This window comes from Chaetura pelagica, unplaced genomic scaffold (assembly GCF_000747805.2).
Source record: "Chaetura pelagica isolate M959 unplaced genomic scaffold, ChaPel_1.0 scaffold135, whole genome shotgun sequence".
NCBI lineage: Eukaryota > Metazoa > Chordata > Aves > Apodiformes > Apodidae > Chaetura > Chaetura pelagica.
In genome coordinates this window covers 1,027,539-1,043,330 of record NW_009953649.1, presented here as the reverse complement: position 1 = coordinate 1,043,330, position 15,792 = coordinate 1,027,539, and the positions used below count along the sequence as shown (strand labels likewise).

General features: G+C 36.3%; 1 protein-coding gene across 1 annotated transcript in view; it reads right to left on the bottom strand.

The window, feature by feature from the left end:
* SYNE1 (spectrin repeat containing, nuclear envelope 1) overlaps positions 1-15,792 on the bottom strand; it is a 243,482-nt gene that overhangs the window by 51,578 nt on the left and 176,112 nt on the right. Inside the window, exons 109-117 of the mRNA XM_010000000.1 lie at positions 15,428-15,610; positions 14,457-14,606; positions 13,163-13,339; positions 11,763-11,918; positions 5,867-6,022; positions 4,990-5,160; positions 3,450-3,583; positions 1,926-2,130; positions 551-733 (exon numbers count right to left, since the gene is read on the bottom strand). Coding sequence (XP_009998302.1) covers positions 551-733; positions 1,926-2,130; positions 3,450-3,583; positions 4,990-5,160; positions 5,867-6,022; positions 11,763-11,918; positions 13,163-13,339; positions 14,457-14,606; positions 15,428-15,610 — 1,515 coding nt within the window. The remainder of the gene's footprint in view (positions 1-550; positions 734-1,925; positions 2,131-3,449; positions 3,584-4,989; positions 5,161-5,866; positions 6,023-11,762; positions 11,919-13,162; positions 13,340-14,456; positions 14,607-15,427; positions 15,611-15,792) is intronic.

The following is a 15,792-nucleotide window of genomic DNA, read 5'->3' as shown; positions in this document are numbered from 1 at the left end:
TTGGCTGCTACCTTTGTTGCTTTCTCACCCGTATACTTTCCTGTGGAACATATTCTGCTACCCATGTTTTGCTCCTTAGTCCATGGTGACATAAGCAATTAGCAATATCTGCTGAATAGTCTTTGACACAAATGATAGGTATCATTCTGGTCACTGACACTAATAGGAACTGTAAAAATCAGTTCTACCCAATTTTTCAGAGTCTCTCATTTGTTTTACTGCTGAAGAATCAGCTGGGAAAAGAGGTTGTCTTCAGAGCCACAGTAGCACTATTGCTGTCCCCAGAAAGGTGCCCTTGGCATTCCACATAAGATACTTTATCCTCCATGAGTTTTGCTATCCTCTTCCCAGAATTTGGACTTTCTTACAAGGTTTCTGTGCTGGACTTGAGCACATTTTCGATTCTCAGTTTTGTCTTCCAGGGAAATCTAAGAATTGCTGATAAAAAGGTAACACTGCCCTCTTTTACCCAGGCAGTTTCAGCTAATTTATGGGTTTTCAGGCACCATAGGATGATCAGATTCAAGGACTGAGAACACTTTCTGCATACCTGAAATACAGCTTGTTGCTTGCGGAGAGCCTGTTCTAGGGTTGACAGATTCTGGTTCAGAGAAAGATTATCAGACTGTATAGCAGCTGCTGCAGAAGGCTCCACCTGGCTTTTTAACTCCTCTCCCAGTTCTTGAAGAACAAGCAGTGACTCTTGTGCTGTCTTCAAATCAGTGAGTACATCCTGTGGTGAAACATATAAAGACAGTTAATCTGACACTCTACTGCTGTCATCCTCAACCTGGAGGATTAAAGAAGGAGTAAAATGACTGAACTTCACCACTATATGAAATCTTATATTTACTACTGTATTTCAAAGCCAAAGTGTCCACTCACACTCTGTATGAAAAGGAAATGATGTGCAGAATAAAAAAAATATGTCAAAGTACCAGTGCACAAATTAAAAGGAAGATGTGACTGCTCAGCTACATTTGAGCAAGCCTGAGTTACTAATGAGGCAATACTTGTTGAAATAAACCTTTTGAATCTGCTAACATGCTGGTCCTAGAGCAGTCAAAGTGGTTAGTGTGGATTGATTCAGGTCTGACTAGGCCTTTTTTTTCATGCTATGAATTACCAGAAGGAATAAAAAAATAACATTTGTAAATGACCTAACATAATGACTAAATAATGGGATATAAGAAAATGAAGAAACTTTTGAAACTCAACAATCTGAATGGACAGCCCAGATGACTATGGCAGCCTATGTGAAAAGCTCATTAGTATATTAGTTTTTCTCCTTGCAATTGTTTTGCTAACACGAAGATAATGAACATTTTTAAATTTTTATCAATGACACTTAGCATTAACATCAACTCAAAAGAATCCAAATGTAACCACAGATAGGAGATGAACCATTCTGCTGCCTTGAGATACAGCCTTAAAAAAGCAAGAATCTCAGAATTTCAGAGTGAATGGTGTCCTTCCATAAGGAAGGAAAAAGACATCCCCAGAACACACACCGTCTATTTTTATTCAGGTAAAGTGAAGAACCTTGTCTGGTGGGAATACAATCAAAGGATCTTGTGTTTCTTTCCATTATAAGGAACTCAATAAACTTGGTAAGCAAGAATCCCTTTAAGTAAAATGGGACTTAAGACTGAATCAAATGATACCACTTATCCACCTTCTTCAGAGAGAGGACTTCAGATGTAAGCCTCAGAAACAACATCACGAAAGTAATGAGGAATCACATGAAAAGTATGAGAAAATTATGAGATTTGGGTAGCAGATATAAAGCTGTCTCTTCTGTGCCTGAGATGCGTCAGTAAAAAGAAATGTACTTGTATACAGGTTTCCAATACACCAAGTGTAGAACCTCCTGTGATTTTTAGCCCACCAAGTTGTGAAAAACTGTAAAACTTAACTGAACATACATTGCAGTCCTGAATCCAATTAGTAACTTCATCATCAGCAATGTCTTTGCTGGTAGCAGTCTTCAGGAGTTCCTTGGTCTGGTGTTCCCGCTGACAGACTGTGGCAGAGCACTGCTGGTAGCAGTCATTGTACCTCTGCCACAGCTGAAGGAGGCCCTTACTGGCACGCAGCCGCTCTGCAATCTCCTGCAGAAGGTTGTTCCACCTGGTGAAGAGATTAGATAATGATTGAAGTCTGGGAGTCCACAAGAACTATCCCCACCCCTCTCCCTCTCTGCTGTTTCCCGTGGTCTTTTGGCTTTCAAGGAATTTGGCAGTTACCAAGATCTTGTCGCAGCAGGCTGGATCTGTGCTACATCTTGGATGCTGCATATTAATACCTGAGGTCAGAGCTGGAAAGTACTTTTTGAAGTGAACCTCCTGCTATTTCCACCTAGCACACTCTTGTTCACTGCGCAGAGCATCTGTGACAGGCAATGAACTGCCAGTATCAGATTCTTGCAAAGGCCCAAGAGGCCTAAACCAGGTGTAAACAGGAAACCATTTCTTCTGCTGCAATTTCCTCCCAAACTCGGACAGAATAGTTGATGTTATAAAGCTCTGTGTAACTCCCTTCTAAAATACCTGCAGACCTAATAAAACTTTATATCTTTATTATCCAATTAAATATCTAATCCCCCTTTGAATGATTGGCTCTGTTTGCAATCAGAAACATATACTTTCTCAAATGTGCTGGTATTTATCAAGCTTCCCCATTATTTTCTTACTAAAGGAGATCACAATATTTTTAAATTATTAGTATATGATAAAACTGGTGAAGTGAAAATTCCACCACTCTTAATTGCCAATATTAAATCCTACAATATCTTTTTTTGAAATGGAGTGAATACACTTCCAGAGTCTACAATGGGATGGAACACAGATTAAAGTAAATTTGGTATGATTGTGTTTTCAAAAAAACCCCAACTTTCCACTAAACAAGTTTTTGGTTTTGGATCCTGCCTTTCTGTAGCTCCTCTGAGTAATCCCTTACACTGATTCAGACCTGGATTGAAAACAGGGGGAGCTGTTTGCCAAGCTACCAGTGAAGGCTTGGCCCTTCTTGCCTATCGTGCCCTTCCTTCGAATTAGAAATAGCAACCTAAAAACTGGGAAGCCTGGAGCATAAACAGCAAACAATATTTCCAGATGGGCTTTTTGCATTTTAAGTGCAGTACTATTTTCCAACATCATATTTATGAGTCTTGGTTGGCAGCCATGCATCGAGCAGAACTACTGACAGTAATGTCAAAATGCCTTGCTGGAGAAACCAATGTTCCATTTATTAGTAGTAGCAAATGAGACAGTTCTGATCCAGCCTTTGGCAAAATGTATAACCCCACCTGCCCCCCCACAAGGTTCACAAACACCCCAAACCATAAAATAATAAAATATAATGAAAATAGAAATGGTGGAAAACTGGGTCTACGGGATAAATGCAAATTCACCACTATAAGTAAAGCTCAACACACAGACATTTTTTACCTCATATTCATTTCTTTCAAAGTGTTGGTAAGTGTTTCAGTCACTGGTGGGTGACATTCTTTCAACAACTGATTGGTCACAGAGCCAAATTTCTGTAAGCTGCTTTCTTGCTTTTCCAGTTCATCTTGTAGGCTCTAAAACATATAGGAGAGTAAGGAAAAAAAATAAACAACAAACCAAAACCATGAGGTATTATAATTGCATGATGTAGAAATGTTTGAAAACAGTATGTATCAATTACATCGTACAGATTGTGAATGCAAAACATGATTTCATGTGTGTTTCATCTAAATTGAAGGTTGTTTAATATAAAGACTGTTGGATTAATTTGAGTCAATACCAAGGTGAAACAAAAAGAAAATTTTAACCTAATATTTTTTTCAAAATGTAAAAATCATGTAAAAAATATTCTAAACAACAAAAATATTCTTGCACAAAAGAGTGAGGAAGAAGTGCATGAAAATACTTCAGAAAGTATAGTCTGATGGAAGAAAATAAATAACATTTTCCTTTTTAGAATGAAACGAAAAAAGAAACAGCACCAAAAAGCTTTATTCTGAAAATAAGGTTCTTGATCTTTCATTTGTCAGTTTGAAGCTCTTCTGGCAGGGAAAATGGTCCTTTTTTAAAACCTGAAATATTTTTATGCATATTACTACAGTTTGGAAACCCCAGCAAATCTCAAACTGATTGAACTTCATAATCAAAACCTTAATAAGGAAAAAAAGTAGTTTTCTGTGCCTGTTGTCTTACTGACTGCACCTCTCTGACACACCAAAAGAATGAAAACAGAAGAGAAGCTGTAAAGTGATTAATGGATGCTTTCTCAATCTTGGTTTGAAAAACGCTGTTCATGCTTAGGGTATTTGCCTTTATATCTGTCTGGACTTCAAATCACACAAAATACTTAAATAAATTTGCTGGCAAATACTAACACAAGTTCTTCTTACTTTAAGCATCTGGAAATGTTTGCATAATTATTTTTCATTCCAAAGACAAGAAATGTCTTTGAAAAAAAAAGGTTATTCTATATGATAGAATAACAATATTAGTCTTTTTACATTTAATTCCTTAAATTAATGTATTTCAATTAATGTGTAATTTTATAACAGGAGTCTCATTGTATTTTATGCTTTCCTTACAGAGGAAACATGTGAGTATCTCAGCTTTTGAAACATTCTTTTTTTTCATCTTCAATCTACTGCAACCACAGTGTTGAGGTAGCAGAGTGAGAAATTTTAGTCACCAGCATTATTTAAAAATTTTTAATGTTGTGACAGTACAGCTCAAAATTTAAAGAACAGCATAATAAAACGAAAAAGAAAACAACAACCAGATTTTCATTTTTCTGCAAAATGAAAAATGCAATAGTTACTTGATAATGTGTTCTCTTAACATTGTGTGATTTGAACAGGCCAGCATGTTTGTATTTCCCTTTCTTATGAACCAAAATCTATAGTTGTCTGCATCCATGCAATGAGGACAAATTTAATCTTTAAATCCACCCTTAGTATGTCAAGAAGCATGGTATTCTTTTCACCTGAAGGCTGTCAACTTGGACTTTCACAGCTTCCAAAGAACCAGTAAGAAGATAAAAACGGGACAAAGAATATCTGGCTTCTGTCAGGTAACTATTCAGTTCTTCATAAGCCACTTTGTAAATGCTCCACTGATCAAGGACAGATTGCAACAATATCTGCAGTCGGCTAACCTAGAAGGAAGGAAAAGAAAAGTAAATTAAAAGCATTGAAGATATTTGGCTTTTGTTTAAATTATTTCCTTCCTTTTGATCTCAGCTACTACTTGTTTTATATGCCCAATCTTAAACCAGTTGAAGAACAAAGATTTTCCACAACAATCAGCTGGACTTAAACTGGGTATAGCATAAAGTTCTGCTTGATTTTATAAAGGTGGGATGGCAGAAACTGAGAAGGTATCAAGTCCATTCTACTTTGGCCCAAAGCAGGATCAAGAGAAATTGCTTAGGACTATGAAACAATGCATTGCATTGGCAAGTCAGCCTATGAAAGTCAGCAGAGAGGCTAGCAGTAGCACACCGAATTATTCCTGAGAAGGCAGATTGAGGTTATCAAGCTTTGGTTTATGACAATTAATGCTGATCTCTTCCTTATTCTGAGAGACCTGTGTGCTTCAAAAGGTAGTTCATTTGGTCATTTGGTACCTTCCCACTAAATATCAGCATCTAAAAAGCTTAAATTACCAGAATTAAAAGCATCCTTGATTATAGGAAATATTATACCCATTTTATGAGGAGTGTACACACAGAAAGAATGGGATGGATGGAAGTAGGGGCACAATTCAGAATCTCTTCCCCTACAATACAGAAGAAATCCACTAGCTGTAAACTGCCAATTCTCCCTCTCTGCCATGCCCTATTCTTCTAGAATCCTTTCTACCGTGTGATCCAAACTGGCCCAGGAATGGTTTATTTCTTGCAGTGTACTCATAACAGCTGAAGAGACTTCTTCCTTCTTGTTCTGTATCAAAGACAGACCACTCTGTTCTACATTTTCCACTTCTTTTTCCTTTGTTCTTATTGATTCTTCTAATTCCTGAAAAGAAAAAGAAGATAGCCGAGCTTTTTTATTTAATTGGATAGATAATCCCTGAGATAGAAAAGATGTCCATAAACTCATTATTTAAAAAATAGGAAGGTCACACTGCCACACTTTGGCTTTTTATTCTCAAGAGAATCAACTCATCAGCAATTTTATTTAGTATTTTGTGTTCCCTTTAGAGCATAGTTGTTTGTCTGTAATTTAAATAGAAGCATGCCCTCTACATTAAACTTCTGTGTAATCTTCTGCTTTCATGTAAGAATCCAAAGCTCATTAAAAATAGGACAGGAGTTTAAATACAAGGGAAAATTGCTGTGTATCTTAGTTTGTCCTGGAATACTGAGAGGGCTTTTTAATTAGTAAAAAGCTGGCCTAAGCCTCTGGAAAAAAAATATAATTTTGCCACCAAGGGAAAAAGACAAAATGAATTCCTAGGGAAAGATGACAATTTTCCATGCACTCTACATGAAGAGGAGTCTTTATTCCTTTGCCAGGTTGCAGCAAAGCCCCTTGTCCGAGGACAGAGAGCCTTCCCCTGCAAGTTCATTGGGGTCCAGCCAATGACAACAAGCAACAGACTTCAGGAATTCTTCTTATTGCCTCCTCAAGGCTGCATGTCTTAGGGAAGCATTAATGATCTCAACAGCATTTTGCTCTGCTCAGTGTTCCAACACATTAACTCAAGAAAATGGGAAGAAAATGAACAGTGGGTATGAAAACAAATGAAGAAAACAGAGCTGAGTCCGTAAGCACTTAGGCCATGATTACTTGTTAGTGACTTGTTTTGCTGCTTTAGGCAAATTTAAGATTTAAGATGACCCTAGACTGGACATGGAAATGCTGATTCAAAGCTTGCCGACGTTACCGTTTTATGAATAACCAAGGGCGGAAGCTCTGGTATGTAACATTTGCTACTCACAAAGCCTGTGATCTTCCTCATGCCTCAATAGCATGGGAATGAAGAACAAAATGAAGGAGAGACAAGAAGACTTGGTGATCACCTTTGAGTCATATAGCATGCTTTCATAAGCTCATTCCTAGCCAGGAAAGCAATCTATATAATTTCATGGCACAGTGCAGGGAGATGCAAAAGCCTGTGATCTTCCTCATGCCTCAATAGCATGGGAATGAAGAACAAAATGAAGGAGAGACAAGAAGACTTGGTGATCACCTTTGAGTCATATAGCATGCTTTCATAAGCTCATTCCTAGCCAGGAAAGCAATCTATATAATTTCATGGCACAGTGCAGGGAGATGCAAGAAAGTCCTACTCTGTCATATATATATATATGTATATATATATGTGTGTGTATATATATATATGTATATATACTTCCTCAAACTTCTATCAATTACCTTCTTCCAGACTACAACCTTGGAATAATACTTTTTTTTTTTTTTTTTTTTTTTTTCTCAACCAGGTGACACCAAAGCAACACCTCTAAGTTGTACATAAAGTGGATTATAATTCTACAAAATATATTTCAGTTTGTACAAGGTAACTCCAAAATTTAGAATGCAGAATAGACAAAAGTTTCAAATGCCAAGAATAGCAAATATTTATTTTTCTCTGTAAAAAGCTTTTCTTATTACTCATTTTCCCCTCATAACTGAATTAGAGACATTACTGTTTCTGATCTGCAATGGGAAAAGATGGTTGCCTCCACTTATTAATATCACATTATGCAGCAACTAACATTGGTGAATAAATAAACTGCAGCTTTTGTAGTAATTGAACTGGATACCTGGGAGTGTCTGTTACAGTTACTCTTTTAACAATTTGTTTCTCTGCTGATCAAAGCCTTGCCATTCATAACTGACTCCCCAAGTATACTTGCTAACTTCCCTGACCAAAAGGAACCATAATGGTGATAAATCAGATTCAGCTTTGAACTCCAGCCAAGCACAGGCTGCCAATTATGTCAGGCTATGCTAAACTACCCTTGCTTCAGTCATATGGGCTTATTGTGCTGAAACCATAAAAATAACAGCATTGAAAGTAAGCACTGCAACCAGTTTGAAGACTTTGGTTAAAAACTTCAGGAAAAAACTGACTTCAAACATATCTGACCTAAATAACTATTTACCATTACAGGAATTAAGATGGGTTTAATACACTGGTGAATACAGACTAAATTCTCCTATGCATTCATTTGAATAGATTTACAATTTTTCTGTTTGTGAAGATTTAAAAGCTGGATCATAGTCACCCAATTAATTAAATGCATGCAGGAAAGACAATAAAATCAAGATAAACATGTTTCCTCATTTTTTTTTCACAGGATGAGAGTAACAAGATTTTGGGCATCTTGTTGTCCTGACAGAGTTTAATTACACTTTTGATTTGGTGTGGAATTATTGTTCATTAGTGTCTAACAGAACAAGATACTTTTGAGCAAAAATTGTCTGATGCCTGATATCATGCCTTGTTCATACATTTAGAAAAATCTGTTTCACTGATAAACCTGTAAGTTTGAACCGTAGTCTGACCACTCCAGAAACAAGCTTCTAACTACCTAAATATATACTATTCTGAGTGAGACGTTCAAAGTCAACTGATGCCCTATTCACTGCTGTGTAGTCCTTGTATGAATTTTGCATGACAAACTGAGGTGTTTCTGAACTTATAGACATCATGTATATGTGAGAATTACTTGCATCCCATCTTTGCCCATTGTAATCATGCCTCAGGCTTCTGAAAGCAAAAGGAATCCTTCTCTGGATAGCTGAATATTTGAAAAACTTTGATTCCTAGCACATTTGTAATAGAAGCATATCCTAACACATTTGTAGTAGAAGCATATTACCTCCTTGGATTCTAGTATTGTTTTTTTAACAGTCAGGTGGAATACATTAGATGGAAAAAGAAAAAGAAAAAAGGGGGCATGCAAAGGAGAGGTAGTGATGAGGAAGAAAAAAACCCAGTTTCTAAACAGTCAAGCATGGTGTTCATGACATCAGGGTCCATAAGACTGGCTAAATAAGAAGGGGAATATATTCCTTTGATGATCTTTCTAGTTCAGTATAGCTGGTAGGCTTGGAAATGTCCATGCTTTAATATACAAAGGGAAAGATGACAATTTTCCATGCACTCTACATGAAGAGGAGTCTTTATTCCTTTGCCAGGTTGCAGCAAAGCCCCTTGTCCGAGGACAGAGAGCCTTCCCCTGCAAGTTCATTGGGGTCCAGCCAATGACAACAAGCAACAGACTTCAGGAATTCTTCTTATTGCCTCCTCAAGGCTGCATGTCTTAGGGAAGCATTAATGATCTCAACAGCATTTTGCTCTGCTCAGTGTTCCAACACATTAACTCAAGAAAATGGGAAGAAAATGAACAGTGGGTATGAAAACAAATGAAGAAAACAGAGCTGAGTCCGTAAGCACTTAGGCCATGATTACTTGTTAGTGACTTGTTTTGCTGCTTTAGGCAAATTTAAGATTTAAGATGACCCTAGACTGGACATGGAAATGCTGATTCAAAGCTTGCCGACGTTACCGTTTTATGAATAACCAAGGGCGGAAGCTCTGGTATGTAACATTTGCTACTCACAAAGCCTGTGATCTTCCTCATGCCTCAATAGCATGGGAATGAAGAACAAAATGAAGGAGAGACAAGAAGACTTGGTGATCACCTTTGAGTCATATAGCATGCTTTCATAAGCTCATTCCTAGCCAGGAAAGCAATCTATATAATTTCATGGCACAGTGCAGGGAGATGCAAGAAAGTCCTACTCTGTCATATATATATATATGTATATATATATGTGTGTGTATATATATATATGTATATATACTTCCTCAAACTTCTATCAATTACCTTCTTCCAGACTACAACCTTGGAATAATACTTTTTTTTTTTTTTTTTTTTTTCTTCCTCAACCAGGTGACACCAAAGCAACACCTCTAAGTTGTACATAAAGTGGATTATAATTCTACAAAATATATTTCAGTTTGTACAAGGTAACTCCAAAATTTAGAATGCAGAATAGACAAAAGTTTCAAATGCCAAGAATAGCAAATATTTATTTTTCTCTGTAAAAAGCTTTTCTTATTACTCATTTTCCCCTCATAACTGAATTAGAGACATTACTGTTTCTGATCTGCAATGGGAAAAGATGGTTGCCTCCACTTATTAATATCACATTATGCAGCAACTAACATTGGTGAATAAATAAACTGCAGCTTTTGTAGTAATTGAACTGGATACCTGGGAGTGTCTGTTACAGTTACTCTTTTAACAATTTGTTTCTCTGCTGATCAAAGCCTTGCCATTCATAACTGACTCCCCAAGTATACTTGCTAACTTCCCTGACCAAAAGGAACCATAATGGTGATAAATCAGATTCAGCTTTGAACTCCAGCCAAGCACAGGCTGCCAATTATGTCAGGCTATGCTAAACTACCCTTGCTTCAGTCATATGGGCTTATTGTGCTGAAACCATAAAAATAACAGCATTGAAAGTAAGCACTGCAACCAGTTTGAAGACTTTGGTTAAAAACTTCAGGAAAAAACTGACTTCAAACATATCTGACCTAAATAACTATTTACCATTACAGGAATTAAGATGGGTTTAATACACTGGTGAATACAGACTAAATTCTCCTATGCATTCATTTGAATAGATTTACAATTTTTCTGTTTGTGAAGATTTAAAAGCTGGATCATAGTCACCCAATTAATTAAATGCATGCAGGAAAGACAATAAAATCAAGATAAACATGTTTCCTCATTTTTTTTTCACAGGATGAGAGTAACAAGATTTTGGGCATCTTGTTGTCCTGACAGAGTTTAATTACACTTTTGATTTGGTGTGGAATTATTGTTCATTAGTGTCTAACAGAACAAGATACTTTTGAGCAAAAATTGTCTGATGCCTGATATCATGCCTTGTTCATACATTTAGAAAAATCTGTTTCACTGATAAACCTGTAAGTTTGAACCGTAGTCTGACCACTCCAGAAACAAGCTTCTAACTACCTAAATATATACTATTCTGAGTGAGACGTTCAAAGTCAACTGATGCCCTATTCACTGCTGTGTAGTCCTTGTATGAATTTTGCATGACAAACTGAGGTGTTTCTGAACTTATAGACATCATGTATATGTGAGAATTACTTGCATCCCATCTTTGCCCATTGTAATCATGCCTCAGGCTTCTGAAAGCAAAAGGAATCCTTCTCTGGATAGCTGAATATTTGAAAAACTTTGATTCCTAGCACATTTGTAATAGAAGCATATCCTAACACATTTGTAGTAGAAGCATATTACCTCCTTGGATTCTAGTATTGTTTTTTTAACAGTCAGGTGGAATACATTAGATGGAAAAAGAAAAAGAAAAAAGGGGGCATGCAAAGGAGAGGTAGTGATGAGGAAGAAAAAAACCCAGTTTCTAAACAGTCAAGCATGGTGTTCATGACATCAGGGTCCATAAGACTGGCTAAATAAGAAGGGGAATATATTCCTTTGATGATCTTTCTAGTTCAGTATAGCTGGTAGGCTTGGAAATGTCCATGCTTTAATATACAATGCAAAAAGAATAATGAAGTTGGTTGCTTTTAAAGATATTTGGGACATTATGGTTCCTTCCTCCTTTCTTATTGCTTTCACTTTAGGACTGAAATCTCTCTCTCACTAAAGAGGAGTTCTGTCACTGACACAAAGATTTCATATGGCTTTATCATATGTGGTTTCTAACTTGGAAATGGAATATTGTTATTTATAAGGGGACATACCTGACAGTCTTTCAAAGCATTTTGTACTGAAGCCTGGTCTCCAATTTTCTGTTGCTGTTCCAGTTTCTTCTCTTGGGTTTCAAACCACGTTTTTAGGCACTGCACACTATTTTCATATTGTGTCCAGGATTCCTGCAGACTTTCCAACAGCTGGATCTGCAAAGAAATATGAATATATACTTTTTCATACAAATACCTTTATTTTTGGGTCAATTAAATAAGTCAGTGAAGTCCAGTAACTTCTCAGAATGTATGCATTCAAATTGAAATCTATCTGCTATTTGTAAAAGAGTTCATAGTAAAAAAAACCCTGCTTTATCAATAAATAATTTTATAGAGATAACATATTAAAACATTATGAAACATTGAAATAAGCTATTTTTGCAAAACATATTTATAAGTGGAAGTCTTTTCAGAGATCAAAGACCTCAGGATTTCCCAAACAAACATGTATTTTATATTCCTTGCTTAAACTGTGTAAAGTAGATGAAGATTTATAGTATCTCCTTTGTCAACTGACTGCTTTAAAGTTATTTAGATATTTTTGACTGTTCTAGCTGTTACTCAATGGCGAATGACACAGAACTTCTGTTCTTAAAAAAAAGCCCAAAAACCCAAAAACAAAAAACCCAAAGCAGGCTTTAAAAACAGTAGCACTGCCATAAAAAGTATTCACACTGTTTAAGACAAACTCAATTTGTGGGAATGAACCATCTTAATTAGAACTGCTTGAGGATGTGATAGGCAATACCAGCCTTGGTGACAGTGACAATGAGACAGTTGTGAATGAAGTAAAGAAAGCAAGTAGCTGACTAAAGATTCTTGGAATAACAGACTTTGGTTTGTTCACTGAAGCTTATGGGAAGTTATTCCGAAGGATAAAGGAGTCCAGGAAACTCACTGATCTTCAAGGATAACTTCCTCAAAGTCACAAAAAAGATAAATCCACAGAAAGTGAATTACAAAGAATGGGCCTAGAAGCATAGCCTGTGCATACAGGGCTGATGTTAGGAAAGCATAACCTTGGCTGGAACTAACTAGTGAGGGACAAAATAGGAGAGGCTGGATTCATTTAGCCTGGGGAAAAGGCAAAGGAAGCACTTCATTGTGCTGTCCACTTGGGGGAGCTATAGGGAATATGGAGGCAGACTGTTCATGAGCAGGAGCAGGAGCAGAAAGGAGAAGAGGTAACAGTAACAAGTTGCATGGCACTGGGCTGCCCAGAGAGGTAGTGCCATCTGTCCTTGGAGATTTTCAAAACTCGGTTAAATCCCTATGCAATCTGACCTAACCGAGCAGTAGGTTGGACTAGATGACCTGAAAAGGCTTCCAATCTTTATTATCTTATAGTTCCATGTATTTTGAAAGTTTGCTACAGAGCAGCTAGGTTTTTTCTTTACCTTTTCTGTTATCAGGCCTTGCAGGATTTGCCAGCGTCTGTTCATTGCTCCAAGTTGTTCTGCAAAATCAGTTTTGTCGCTGCGTTTACTTTCAACATCTTGGCTGCTAATTTGTAGAACTGATTGGTTCACAAAGTCTACTGTCAATTGTTTGCAATTTAAATCTATCTTGAAACCCTGGTAGAAAAGAAGGGAGTAAGAAATCTAAAACATAAGTACCATAATTTCTTACCTTCCTGCAAAAGAGCGGAAAAATGTTGACAAATTACAGCAAATTTACCTAAAAGGTATTTTAGCAGTTGAACAGCAATTAGAAACACTGCTATTTTCCCCTAAATATTCAAAAAATAATCAGGAATACATTGTCTTCTCTACCCTTGCTCCCCAAAGAATAATAATAATAATAAAAAAATCAGTAAAATTATTGATAGTGGTCTCAAGGACTAGATTTAAGAAAAAATGGGTACATAATAATTTTTTCCCCACCTTATTTAGACTTTAAGTTTTTAATACAAAACCAGATAAGATGCAAAATATTCTTACAGAAAAAAAAAAGGAAATAAGAAATTGAGTGATTTTTCAAGAGACTAGTGAAGCAATTTGACACTGACAATAAAGTCACTGTGTACAGATCTATTTACAAGAGTGTTACTGAACTACTTTAAGAAGTGAAAATGTGTTGTATCTATACTCCTCATTAGTTATCTCAAGATGTAGAATCTCTAATTTTTGCTTCACATACTCATCAAAATTTTCTTGATATGTAAACCACTGGTCACCTTCTATTCAAGAACCAGCTACACTTGGAGGAGGTGATATTATGCAGATAATTCATAAAACAATATACATTTGCAAAGTGCTTTACCGTTTTGGGTGAAAGACAGATGTAATAAATTTTAGTCATGTGCAGATTGCTTTGTATTTACCTGGAAATTAAGGTAAGCACGGTAAAAATTATATTGTTGCCACAATTAAACAGTAGAGCAGAGGTAATTTTTGCTTCTTTTCCACAGCACCAAATACTATCCATATCACCCAATTCTAACTTGTGTACAATTCTTATGACTCCACAATGACAGGGGTTTTTTTTGTTTGTTTGCTTGTTTCTTTTGTGTGTGTGGGCATATTGTTGTTGTTGCTGTTTTTTTGTTGTTTGTTTGTTTGTTTTGTGGGTTCTTTTGTTTGTTGCATTTGTTTGTTTGTTTGACTTTAAATCACTTACCCTGTACATATATATATACTTATTTCATGGTGATAATTTAAAAGGGAAGTCAGTAACTTTTCCATGCAGTACCTTGTACTTCTGGACATAATCCTGAATTACTTTCTGTCCTACTGCATTTTTTATATTCTCTTCATCCTGCTGAATGACATTTTCCATCAGGGAAATCCAGCTCATAATTTCAGAGATAGCATGGCGAGAAGGAATTTTGTCCATTTGGAGCTGTAGAGATAACATTTAAAACTCATGTTGTGAAAAAACAAAAAAAAAAAGGTAAGAATTCCTTGCTTTGCATTACTACAGAACATTTACCTTACCTGCTCTTATTATCATGTTATTCTACATCTCTAACATATTACTGAAGTTCTATGACATTTGTAGGTAGACATACATATTTAGCAATACAAAACAGTTCAGAAACTACTGAATTAAATTATTTACTTTAATATAATGGACTCGGGTGACATTTGTTACCCTTCCTCTCTCCCCCTAAATCACAAAAGTATTACTAACCACTAAGACTGATAAATACCTAGCAACCAAATATTAAGGCAACTTTGAACCAGTATAATTCTTTAACTTCAGTGTTATAGTCTTAAAAATCCAAGCTACACAACCAAAACTCTCCTGCTCCTACATACACCAGAAGCAACCTTGCACAATGTTTTAAGATTTATTTTGTCTTGCATAGACTTGAATCCAGTCTATCCAATTTGAATAAAACTGCCATTCAGATCTGACAGGGATGTGAACTCCCCCTTTCTAAAAGTTCCAAAACGTGTTGAAAAAAACTTCACGTGTTTTTTGGTTAAAATTTAAAAAATTTAACTGTGAAAGTCTGACATTAACTGTTGTTATACAGTATGTGTAGACAGGATTTGAACACGAGTGTAAGCTTTCTCACATAAAAACAGGAGTAACGTAGTTCCTATCTTGACTCACGTGGACAAATTGAGGAAGGGAGCAGCCATTTCTCAAAGGCAGTATCAACCACATGGGCCGAATCTTCTGGAATATCAAAGGCCATCACTGGTCTTCCTTACCTGGTGTAATTTCTCTTGTACTGCTGGGATTCGTGTGAGCAGCTCTGTCCACTGGTTGTCAATGCGGGACAATCCCGCACGCAGTGCTGCTGTATCCATCCTCTTCAGCCTGAGGAGCTGGTTCCCAGTACTCAGGACAGAAGATTTCTGCGATGATTTAGCATCCACTTCTTTTGAAAACTCCTGTAATCAGAATCATATTTGTGGAAATAATCAGCTACTTTTTTACTGCATTTAAAGCTGTACCTCAGAAAACTAAGAATATTCTCCTCTCCCTTAAAAGACTATAAGAAAAAGTATAACCATATAATTGATTGATCATTTATTTGTAATTAGAGAGAAAAAGGTGTCCTAGGTCCATGAAT